At 50.0% G+C, this 12622-nt stretch overlaps 1 protein-coding gene across 1 annotated transcript in view; it reads left to right on the top strand.

Annotated features, from left to right (window-relative positions):
• LOC142363053 (olfactory receptor 14C36-like) overlaps positions 1-12622 on the top strand; it is an 85595-nt gene that overhangs the window by 25001 nt on the left and 47972 nt on the right. Inside the window, exon 3 of the mRNA XM_075434994.1 lies at positions 3750-4544. Coding sequence (XP_075291109.1) covers positions 3750-4544 — 795 coding nt within the window. The remainder of the gene's footprint in view (positions 1-3749; positions 4545-12622) is intronic.

Here is a 12622-nt window from a genome sequence, read left to right as displayed (position 1 = left end):
CAGTGAGAAATGGCCAGTGGCTGAGTGGTGACAAAGGCCCCTGGGCCACCTTCCTAGTCTGTCTGTGCCACCAGGGGCACAGGCCAGTCTCCTCTCTCCTGTACCTGCATGGCTTTGAGCCCTGCCATAAGCCCTGGCTCTGCACCTCAACCCCCCTGGTGTCAGTCTTCCCCCTGCATGGTCACGCAGCACGAGTTATGCACTGATGGTGCATAACTCGTGACTCTGCTAAGCAGCATGCTAGCTTTGTGGAATTATCACCTAGCACCCACATCTGCTCAAATCTGCAAGAAAGACAACACCTCTGCTCTGTGTGTGTATTGGTGTACTGTGCACTGCGTAAATGACCACACTTTTGGGAGAACAATCTGAGGTCTAACATTTACACTCTTTTATTGTTGATCCCCTTGGGAGGTCAGACCCCCCTATTTCATAGTCACGACAGTCAAGACTGACACTGGTTTTGACATCCATGATTAGCTCTCCCTTCTTTGTGCGCAGCAGATGCATATCAACAGCACCATTGTTGAGCAATCTGTAAGTTGACCTATAAAGACCTGTGTCCCAAGCTGGGTCTTGAGCAAGAGCCTCCAGAAACCTCCTGGACTGATTGCACGCTGTTGCGGTCCCCTTCCAGGGAATGCCAAGGTGATTAAAGTCAGCAAAGGGACAATAATTCATTCTCTGTCTCCCACCACAATGTCACCCTTACCAGTCTCTTCGCTGAACCGGACCCGTAAGGGCTCACACAACTTGTTCATGCCATAGAGGAGCTCCAGACATCTGAGCAGTTCCTTCACACTCAAGACAGCTCCCTCCTGATCATTCTGGCCTGTCTCCTCATTCTGTACCCACCCATCACAGCATCCCAATCATGTCAGCTGTCCCTACATGCCTCAGCTGTTCTTCCCTCCAAGTGGCATGAAGTGATGCCCTGGGGGACTCCAGCTCCTCCCATCTGTGCCCCAGGCTGAGGCCATTGGTGCTTGTCTGGGCTGCAGCACCTCAGCTGTGGCCCATCTGGGCTGAGAGCGGACTGGCAAAAAGAAACCTGCTACCAAGTGCCCAAAGCCTTGTGTGTGCAAAGGCTTTGCTTCAGAGCAGAGACATGCTGGAGGGGATGGCAGGTGGCAATGTAAAGGAGAAATGAGGTGCCCACCAAGACAGCAAGACAACTTTCGTCAAGGCCAGGAGAGGGTTTTGCTGTCTGCTGTGTCTCTGCAGCCCTGAAGGCCTGAGGTGGAGTGGAAGCTGATCTGAGGAAGGAAGAGGTGATGTTGAAAATGTCCTTGGGTGTGGACATCTTGTGATCCAGGCACACTGTGAAAATCATTGACCTGATCCATGACTGTATGATCAAGCAAATAGTTAAATAATGGGGGGGAGAAGAACCAGCACAGTTTAAGAGGGAATGCCCTCAAGAGGAGACCCTGCTGTGATATGCTTGGTATTCACGCTCTGCCCTGTGTCCACTGGGTAGAGAAGGGACAGCTTGGCGTCCCTGCAGTGATGGGATTCCGTCACTGCCCAAAGGCACCGAAGCTGTGTGAGATGCCCTGGGTGGTGCCTGTCACACAACGAGTCTGAGTGGGGATGGGGTTCCTGTACAGGACCTGTGCTGTCCATGTCAGGTGCACGCAGTTGTCCTGGAGATCCCTGGCACCTTCCATAGTCATAGATGTCTGTAAATGTAAAACAAATGAAGATTCAGCTGCCCTGAATGAGGTTAGGCAATGAAGGGATGCGCAGGAGACAAATGCCGTCATAGTGTTAAGGCCATGTGGACAATACAGCTGATGGAGAACAGAAAGCGAGAGACGTAGCTCTTCCTGTGCCACAGGACTCAATTTGGTCAGGATGATTACATCCACCAGCAGCCCTGAACATAAGGAATAGTTACAGGATCAGTTGTCTTAAATGTGGGCATTTTCTGTCATTTCAGTATGTCAAAAGCATTTCCCACCAGCCTGCAGGAAGGTGCCCTCAGACACTGCCCTGTCTCTATGAACTGCTCCGTTAGAGCTTGCAGTGACCAGCAAGCATCTTGGCCACCTCTGGAACCAAACCTGTCACCAGGTGTCTGTGTCTGAACATCTTCCTGCCCTCCACCTCGTATAATTAGCAAGGGAGCTGAGACAAGCAGCTTCCATGCAGGAGAATTCTTTGGTGCCCATCTGAACTGAGGCAAGAGGAATCCCACCTCCAGTGTGTTTTATGGTGTGCATGAGAGAGGCCTGAGTCCTCAGGACTTCAAACTCAGGATGAGATGCTTCGAATGACTAGGTTGAATACCTTCCCTCAGCAGGGGCAAAGGAGATTCCTTCCTGTCACTTTCTGGTTGTCCTGTCTTGTGATGGGGCAAGGAAAGGTGATTTTTGTTTCTAACTCTTTCTCTGAGAGGAGAATTGACGCTGTTGAAACTGAGTGTCTCTCCCTAGCTGAGGGAGGCAACAGGAGTGATTGCTTCAGCCTGTTTCACAGCAAGTTGTCCTGGAGAGCAAAGGACACCTCAAGAGAGCCCAGAGGCGACTGAGAAAGAGCTGCCTTGTGCTGGTCCTCTGCTGCTGAGCTGGGCTGGGCTGGGCTCCTCAGAGGGAGAGAGCTAAGAGCAACCAGGCAGCGCTGCAGAGACAGCTGTGCCCAGGAGCAGCTCCTCTGCAAAGCCCAGCAGGGCTGAGGGCACTGCCTGCAGGCAGCGAGGGGAGAGGAGCGAGGCAGAGAGAGGTTAAAGGCAGCATGGGGTGGGAGGATGCTGAGAGCTCACTACAGGAGGAATGCTCACAACCCATGAAATGGTCAGTCCCTGTAGGCAGGGCAGTAAATCGGCAGCTGCTGGAGGGATCTCCAAAAGAGGATTGTCACAGCTTCTCAAGCCTAGAGGAGGAAGTCTGGTTCCAGAGAAGTTTTTTCCCTGCCGTACCATCAGATGAGCAGGGCATGCTGACTGCTTTCTCTGGGAATTACTGGTAGGACTTTAAGCCAGGTGTGCAGTCAGTGGTGCCCAGAGCTATCCTTCAGAGCAGGTCCCTTTACCGCAGGAGTCTGTGTGCCGGGGTCAGTGCTCAGCCTGCCCGGGGAGCTCCTGATGGTGCTGTGGGGAGAATCTGTGGGTGGAAGAAGCCATATGCCTCACCAGCGTCCCTCTCTTCTCCCTGAGTGCAGCAGAAATGCTGAAGGTGTCTGAACTCCAAGTAAACTCCCCAGGTAAGCTGGGGGAGCTTTATTAACCCCAAACCTCTCCAACTTTTCTCTGTTATTGCCGTTCCTTAGCACTGAGAGTGCAGAGGCTGACAAGGTGATTTTCTGTGAGGAATGGTTTCATCTGACCAAGTCGGACACCATGACCGACCCCGGACACCACTGCTCCCATGAGCTCCTTGCTGCATAGCAGGGCAGACTCCTCCAGAGGCAGAGGACAAAGGTCCTGCTCCTTACAGTACCTTCAGCCAGCACCAACCAGACCTTGAACAAGGAAGCTGAAGAATGTTCTCATTGACAATGAATGGAAAATGCTCTGAAGTTTAGCAGGGTTAAAGTTCTAGGAGTATGGCTTTGCATTTCCAATGAGAATTCTCCCCTAACACTTTATTGATTCTTCCTCTAAGGACAGGATCCCATGCCCACAGGAAACATCTGTCCAACAGCAGATCCATCATCTACTTCCTCCTCCTGGCGTTTGCAGACACGCGGGAGCTGCAGCTCTTGACCTTCTGGCTCTTCCTGGGCATCTACCTGGCTGCCCTCCTCAGCAACGGCCTCATCATCACTGCCATAGCCTGCGACCACCGCCTCCACACCCCCATGTACTTCTTCCTTCTCAACCTCTCTGTCCTCGACCTTAGCTATATCTCCACCACTGTCCCCAAATCCATGGCCAGTTCCCTCTGGGACAACAGGGACATCTCCTATTCAGGATGTGCTGCCCAGCTCTTTCTGTTTTCCTTCTTGTTAGTAACAGAGTGTTGTCTTCTGACCGTCATGGCCTATGACCGCTACGTTGCCATCTGCAGACCCTTGCACTACGGGACCCTCCTGGGCAGCAGAGCTTGTGTCCACATGACAGCAGCTGCCTGGAGCAGTGCTTTTATCAATGCTCTCCTGCACACTGCCAATACATTTTCCATACCCCTCTGCAAGGGCAATGCTGTGCACCAGTTCTTATGTGAAATCCCACAGATCCTCAAACTCTCCTGCTCACATTCCTACCTCAGGGAAGTTGGGCTTCTTGGGGTTAGTGTTTCTTTAGCTTCAGGGTGTTTTGTTTTCATTGTGCTGTCCTACGTGCAGATCTTCAGGGCTGTGCTGAGGATCCCCTCTGAGCAGGGACGGCATAAAGCCTTTTCCACATGCCTCCCTCACCTGGCCGTGGTCTCCCTGTTTCTCAGCACTGTCATGATTTGCTATCTGAAGCCCTCATCCTTCTCTTCCCCATCCTTGGACATGTTGTTGGCTGTTCTGTACTCGGAGGTTCCATCAATATTGAACCCTCTCATCTATAGCATGAGGAATCAAGAGCTCAAAGATGCACTGAAGAAACTTATTCAGTCAGTAGTCTCAGCAACAATAAGGTGCCCATGTCTATTTATAACTGGTTTTCTTTGTATCTGGGAGTCTCTGTGGTCCTGCCACCACCCAGATCACTAGGACACAGGAGATTAAGATCCATTGTGTAGTTATATTGCATACAAGTGCTGTGATGAGAGTATCAGGCACTCTTTGGTCACACCTAGATCATCTGCTGTTTGAATGACACACCAGGAGAAGTTCTGAGTGCTCTGGAAAGAACTGACACTGTGTTGTTATCTTGGTCACTAGAGCAGTAGCCTGGAGATGGGGTGGCCAGACACCCCCTGGTCACACTTTGGCCATCCTCTGCCTCATCTCTCTGCCAGAATGACTCAGCACGAATTCTGGCCAGAATGGCGAGTATTGACCGAAGAAAATCATCTCAAGATCCCATAAACCAATATCCAAAGGTGAGACCCTTTGAGCTCTCTGGGTCCACAGCAGGCTGTGTGACCCAGTATCTCCCCATGAGCTGGGACATCTCTCAGGGTAGATTTAACAAGGATTGAATGATTGTCCGTCGATGATTTCACAAGGACTCAAAGGCCTGATTTGGCACACTTCACTGACTGTCCTGTGACGAATGCCAGCACATAAGTTGGAGTATATCCATGAAAGTCACAAGAAGGGCAGTTTTAACCACAGGTTAACCTCTTGCTCTGCGTGTGGAACTGTGTACGTGATTTGGTTCAGAACCATTTCCCTGTCTGTGTGCAATATGGTTCAGAATTATGTGTCTGCTCATAAGCGTGATTTAACTTTCATCTGTGTGTACAACCCTAAATCACTATTACAGCTGTGCTTTCATTGAATCACTCTGTTAATTTGGCTGATGATTAAGTGTTGTTAATAATTCTACAATGTAATCTTGTGATCTACCTCAAAAACATGAATAAATCCTAAATTGCTGCTAAATCAAAGCGGTGTAACAAATTCCTATTCATAACAAACACCTGTGGATTGGTATTCAATCTTTGGTAATTCTGTTTATTTCAGGAATGTCAGCATGCACTCAGCTTTTCCAGAGGCATGAACACAGTCTGTTTGACTCAAAGGTCTTTGCCCATGTGTCTGGCACCACGGTACAGCTGGCCTTCCCTGTCACATCTCTTTGATAAAAGGGCACATCCTCATTGCTGGTGTCCAGAAGCTGGGCTATTCTGAAGCTGAGGTCAGGATCAGGCTGAAGAAATTGACCCCATGAAGCCTTACTTGGGTTCTCCATGGGATGAGGAGGGCATGGGACAATATGGTAAAGAATGGGACCGGAGTGAGCTTTCACTGGTGGCCTCCCTATTCGGCCAATTCCAGCACTGGCCACTCACCACCACAGGTTTTTGGGTGAGTTTTGCTGCATGGACATTTCCCTCCTCCTGCTACTGTGCTTCATGCCTGCAGGAAGGGAATGGCCATCCATGCTCAACCTCTCTCTTTGTCCAGTTGCTGGTAGACCCCAAACAGGGATGTGTTAGAAACACCACATGGGATGCCGATAGAGCTGGGTAGGTTGCAGGACTAAGTGGAGGCTGTCTCCTGTAGGAGGAACAGCAAGGGCCCAAAGCACAGAGGGTTGTCTTGGGGATCATGCAAGAGAAACTGCTCCGCTTACTGAATGCACCTTTTCCCATACTGTGCCTGAACAGCGGGACTGGGGAACTGTGTGTTGTACAGAGGGCCGGGCTGGAACAGGCCAGGGCAGTGACAGGGATCACAAAGAAGCTCCCATGGAGTGGTCACCTGGAGTTATTGGCTGCAAGACAGGTAAAGAGCAAACAGAAGAGCTTAAATTGCCGTGTTAGAAACCAAGGTTGAATAAGGGAAATGCAGGGCTCCTGCTGGATGGGGACGGGTAGTTAGTAACAGAAGACAACAATGGGGCTGATGGACTCAATGCCTTCTTTGCCTGAGTCTTTCCTGAAAAGGTCTCCCAGGCCTCTATGCTCACGGAAGGAGCTGAAGGACGAGAGAACCTATTGGCATGAAGCTCAGGAAATGCCAGCAGGATAAATGCCAGTTTCTGCCCCTGCAGGGGATTCACCTCAGCAATGCAATAGGCTGGGGGTTGCGTGGCTGGGGGCAGCCCTCTGGGAAATTTTGTGGTGGTCAGGGAGCTGGACAGGAGGCAGTCATGTGGCCTGGCAGCAAGGGAGGCCACCCAGATCCTGGGTTGCACAACCAGGAGCGTGGCCAGGAGATCCAGGGAAGGGATACTCTGCAATGCTCCATCCAGATTTCAGATCTCCAATTCAGGGGCAATTTTTGTAAGGTGGAGGGCCCTTAGGAGAGCTAGGGACTGGAGAACTTTGCCTTTGAGGAGGGTAGGCTGAGGGAACTGGGCTTGTCCAAAAGACATTGGGTGGAAGGTGAAAGAGGAGAGGTACAGCCAGGACAGAAGGAGAACTTTTTTCCCCACGATCTCAGCCCAGTGCTGGAACAGGTCACCCAGAGAGGTCGGGCAGTCACCCTCCTTGTCGCTTTTCAAACCCAGGCTGAATCAAGCCTTGAATAAGTTGGTCTGACTGTGTTTCTGACAGGTTGCACTGCAGACTTCCTGAGGGCCCTTCAACCTCGGTTCCCTTGTGATCCTATGATGCTGAGCCCTGGGCATAGAGGATATTTGTGGGGCATGAATCCTCCTGTGCTGTAAGTGACCATCTAAACCAATATCTAATCGAGTGAAGTGGCAAGAAAGGAAAAGTAGTGCCTTGGGGTCTATGTGGACAACCCTACTCCTCACCTCCCCAAGCCCACCAGTTCCCTCATAAGTCTCCTGGGACTTGCATCACTTCTCCTCACATCAGACTTCTCCACTGAGCTCTGCAGCTGCATGGCACAGCTCCTTTGCACCAGCTGCCACCCGCTTTCCTTCAAGAACTGGGCTGCACACAGGCACAGAAAGGTTTCTCTTCCTTTCCAACAAACAAAAGTGAAACAGGATACAATTTAATCAACTTTAAAACTCTCTCCTCAGCTCTATGCTAAGTCCAAGCAGCATCTAATGTGGTCCATGTTTCACAAGGGATTTCCATGAAAGAACAGTTTTAGACAGAGACATAAGAAAGGAGAGATACAAAGGCAATGAAGGTCTTGACTGTTCATTAGCCTTAAGAAAGATGAGGCAACTGTCTCTCTGCCTGAACCTTGAAGCAGAAACCAGATAGTGGAGAGGCATCTGAGTGACCAAAGAACAAGCACAGGAGGAAACCTGAGTGTAATGGGTAGGGATATGTCCATTGGAGAGTGCTGGTACCCTTTCTCAATAGACTGAAAAAACAGCAAAAATACCCTTAAGAAGCAAACCTAGTTTTTTATTAAGTACTCATCGTACTCTTTTTCTTTACTTACCTCAAAGGCAGCTTAAATTAGCTGTACAAGGCGTGAAGTCTTGAAAATAGTGTAGGAAGAGCAAGGCACATGAGGGCTTTCTGCATTGTAAGGTCTCCCAAGGTGCGTTCTGTGCTGAGTCCATGAATCTGAAATTCGAAGAGGATTTTTGCACAAACTTTTCCACAAGTCAAAATGAGAAGAAAAACCCAAGGTACCTTGAAGCCTCAGTGTGTTCCACTGAGGGCCATTACTGACACAGGCTCTTCTTGGACATGTTAGAGCAGATAATTGGAAGTCATGATTCCACAGAGGGAAAGGCAAGTTTCAGGCAGCCCTTACACTGAGATAACCCTTTGGCTTTTCAATGAAGGAAGATGGCCAAGCCCTGACACCGAGCTCAAAGGAAGGGAGATCCTGTCCCTCACTCGTGGCTCCAGGCTTTTCTTGGAGTTGTGGGGAGTGTGATGACAAGTGAAGGACAATGCTATGACACCTCCTGCTGTCCCCAGGGTGGATGCAAGGAGGCAATTAGGTCCCATTGCCATGAGGACCATTTCTCTCCTTCTAGGCCTCGGCTGCAGAGAAACCTGCCAGAGTCAAGGAGACAAAGACCCCGGCTCTCTCATGGCCTTTCAGCCCTGCCAGTGCCATTGGCCATCTCCACTACATGTTGTTCTACACTGTCCCATTCCTGTACCTGTTTCTCTGAAGGCTGCAGACATACAATGCCCTTCCCCAGCTTGTTCTCACCTCACTGTGTCCCTGCCTGTACTAGTGTCTCTCCTTCCTTGCCAGAAGGTCCTTGAAACTTGAAAATCATGGGCTGATCCAAACTGCCTCTAAGTGACCTTTTGCACCACAGCACTGCCCTCAGAATGACATCTCTTTATCCTCAGGTCCTCTCGGGACCTCCAAAGCTGCACTTTCTAATGGCTGTCCATTCTCACACCGTTTCCCACTACCCATCAAAAAGTGCCATCATCTTGGGGAGAAATTTTCAATCTCTCTCGAACTCCTAGTATTTTTCCCTCAGCCTCCACTTTACCACAATAGAAAGCCCAGTTCTGTCAGCCTCTACACACAAGCCCTAACCCTGTCTTGGCAGACTTTCTCTGGCCATGTGACATGCTTCCTCCATGCTCAGGATCGGTGCATCCCTTCGAGAAAGAGTTCTAGCAAAGGAGGCAGGAGACCCACATGGATGAGCAAGGAGCTTCTAGCAGAGCTCAGGTGCGAGAGAAAGGTTTATGGAATGTGGAAAGAGAGACAGGCCACTTGGGAGGAGTACAGGAATGTTGTCAGAGTATGCAGGGATGCAATGAGGAAGGCTAAGGTTCATCTGGAATTGAATCTGACAAGGGATGTCAAAGACAATAAGAGGGGCTTCTTGAAGTACGTCAGCAGCAAACGGAAGACTAGGGGCAATGTGGAGCCGTTGCTGAAAGAGGTGGGTGCCCTGGTGACGGAGGATGCGGAGAAGGCAGGGTGACTGAATGCCTTCTTTGCTTCAGTCTTCAGTGCCAAGGCAGGCCCTCAAGAATCCCAGGCCCTGGAGGTAAGAGAAGAATCCTATAGAGAGGATGACTTTCCCTTGGTCAAGGAGGACTGTGTGAGGAATTGCTTAAGTGATCTGGACACTCAAAAATCCATGGGCCCCGATGGAATGCACCCACAAGTGCTGAGGGAGCTGGCGGATGTCATTGCTGAGTCACTCCCCACCATCTTTGAGAGGTGCTGGAGGAGAGGAGAGATGCCCGAGGACTGGAGAAAGGCCAATGTCACTCCAATCTTCCAAAAGGCAAGAAGGAGGACCCAGGGAACTACAGGCTGGTCAGCCTCACCTCCATCCTGGAAAGATGATGGAGCAGCTCATTCTAGAGGTCATCTTCAAGCAAGTGGAGGAAAAGAAGGTTATCAGGAGTAGTCAGCATGGATTCACCAAGGGGAAATCATGCCTGACCAATCTGATAGCTTTCTACGCTGGCATGACTGGCTGGGTAGATGAGGGGGGGAGCCGTGGATGTTGCCTACCTCGACTTCAGCAAGGTTTTCGACACCGTCTCCCATAACACCCTCCTAGGGAAGCTCAGGAATTGTGGGCTGGATGAGTGGTTGGTGAGGTGGATTGAGAACTGGTTGAATGGCAGAACTCAGAGGGTTGTCGTCAGCGGCACTGAGTCTTGTTGGAGGCTGGCAACTAGTGGTGGTTCCCAGGGGTCAGTACTCAGGGCAGGTTTGTTCAGCTTATTCATCAATGACCTCTATGAATGAACAAAGTGTAGCCTCAGCAAGTTTGCTGATGACATAAAACTTGGAGGAGCGGTGGGTACACCAGCAGGCTGTGCTGCCATTCAGCGAGACCTGGACAGGCTGGAGAGTTGGGCATAGAGAAACCTGATGAACTTCAACAAGGGCAAGTGCAGGGTCCTGCACCTGGGCCGGAACAACCCAATACACCAGTACAGGCTCAGGGCTGACCTGCTGGAGAGCAGCTCTGTGGAGACGGACCTGGATGTCCTGGTGGATGACAAGTTGACCATGAGCCAGCAGTGTGCCCGGGTTGCCAAGAAGGCTGATGGTGTTCTTGGGTGCCTTAAGAAGAGTTGTGGCCAGCAGGTCAAGGGAGGTTCTCCTCCCCCTCTACTCTGCCCAAGTGATGTCCCATTTGCAGTACTATGTCAAGTTCTAGGTTCCCCAGTTCAAGAAAGATGAGGAGCTACTGGAGACAGTCCAGCACAGGACTATGATGATGACGAGGGGACCAGAGTACCTGTCCTATGAGGAGAGGCTGAAGGAGCTGGGCTTGTTCAGCCTGGAGAAGGCTGCGAGGGGACATTATAAATATCTTAAGGGTGTGTGTCAGCAGGGTGGAGCCGAACTCTTTTCAGTGGTGCCCAGCAACAGGACAAGGGGCAACGGGAACAAATTGAAGCACAGGAAGTTCCGTCTGAACATGAGGAAGAACTTCTTCACTCTGAGGCAGACGGAGCCCTGGAACAGTTTGCCAGAGGGGTTGTGAATTCTCCTTGTCTGGAGATATTCAAGACCCGCCTAGACGAGGTCCTGTGCAGCCTGCTGTAGGTGACCCTGCTTCGGCAGGGGGGGTTGGACTAGATGATCCCCAGAGGTCCCTTCCAGGCTTTACTGTTCTGTGATTATGATTCTGGGTGTGGATCCAAATTGAGAATAATTGCAAGTTTGGGACTGGGACCTCTTAGGTGATTGAGGACCATTAGCAAAGCTATGAAAGAAGCTGGATGGGTTGTGGGGAACTCACAGGCAATGCCAAATCCTCAGAAGACCATAGCCTTGTGGTTACAGCAACACCACTTCGTACCAAATCCCCACCCTGAAACACAAACATACTCACACACACCATAGCCAGAACCCTGAGATACAGTTGAGAGAAAGGTTCTCCTTTACCAGGCTCTGGTACAGGAGTGGAGGCTCAGGGCTTGGCCATTCTGGTGATAAACAAACACCAAGGGCTTCCATGGCATCAGAGTCACCTCCACGTTGCCTTTGCCACCTGCAGCCAGTGTCTCCAAGTTTTTGCTTCAGCAGCCTCCAGGGACAGGCACCTCGACGGGTTGTTTGCTTCACAGTTTTGTGAGTGATGGCCCTTCGTGGAGTCTCAAACATCCTCAGAAACTTGGGGTTTGCTTCTGCTTTTCACTTCATTGGAGGTTTGTTTCATCTTTCAGTGTCTGCAGTTCAGGAACTCTGTCGCGGAAGATGAACCGGACTCGACATGAAGATCAACATGATCAGGTACAAGCCGTTTATTAGTCCCAGATAGCTCACATTTATATTCCCCATTACATACGCGGCGATCTCCCATTGGCAATAATCAAATTAAGTCACATAGCAACCTGATTATGATTGGTGTACATTACTTGTTCACGCGCTGTGCTCGTGGCCTTCTTGCAGGTGGCAGGTTCCTGTTCAGAATCCGGGAGTTGTTTTTCTCTGCATTTTATTTCCTTGTTTCCACCGTTTTTCCTCTAGATGCCCTTGCGGCCTTATGCTAAGGCTCTGCGGCCTTATGCTAAGGCTTCATGGCCTCATAGAGAAATGCTGGATTGCTCACATGTCCCCAGTTCTTTAACGCTTCATCCTCCGCGAATCCCCCTTCTTTGTTTTGAGCAATCCAGGCCTGGTTGAGGACCTTAAGCATCAATTTCTTTATGCAGCTTAAAGCACAACCTACAATTCCTAAACACACAATAATTGTTACCAAAATAACAATACCTTGTTTAACTAATTCCTTTATCCACCCTGACAGACCCCAAGAAGACAGCCAACTGTCAAACGGTGATGTATTGTACGTAATATGCTCTGTTCTTTCCGGCAAGACAGCTAGCTGTTGGTGAATACTTTGAGAATGATCACACAGATTCATGCAACACATCCCCTCAAACTCTTGGCACCCATGACCTTGCGCAAGCAATAAGAAATCAATAGCCGCTCAATTTTGTAAGACTGCATGGCGAACGCTATCTACATCCATTAATAACTGCGTTAATATCTCTGAAGTGGTATTAGACTGCTTCAAGCTCCAACAAGCTAATTTTTTAAGAATATTCCAATTCCTGGCGGCAGCGCCTCCAGGGAGGAAAAAGGATAACGCTACTGTTCCAGCTACAGATCCTAGCTGTACATTATTATCACACCCTGGATTAAAATGTCTAAGACTTCGCTTACTACGAGTTTTATTGAGACTCAAGAA

This window comes from Opisthocomus hoazin, chromosome 13, assembly GCF_030867145.1.
Source record: "Opisthocomus hoazin isolate bOpiHoa1 chromosome 13, bOpiHoa1.hap1, whole genome shotgun sequence".
In the NCBI taxonomy this organism is placed as follows: Eukaryota; Metazoa; Chordata; class Aves; order Opisthocomiformes; family Opisthocomidae; genus Opisthocomus; species Opisthocomus hoazin.
Note: the sequence above shows the minus strand (reverse complement) of the source record. Positions and strands in the feature narration are given on the sequence as shown.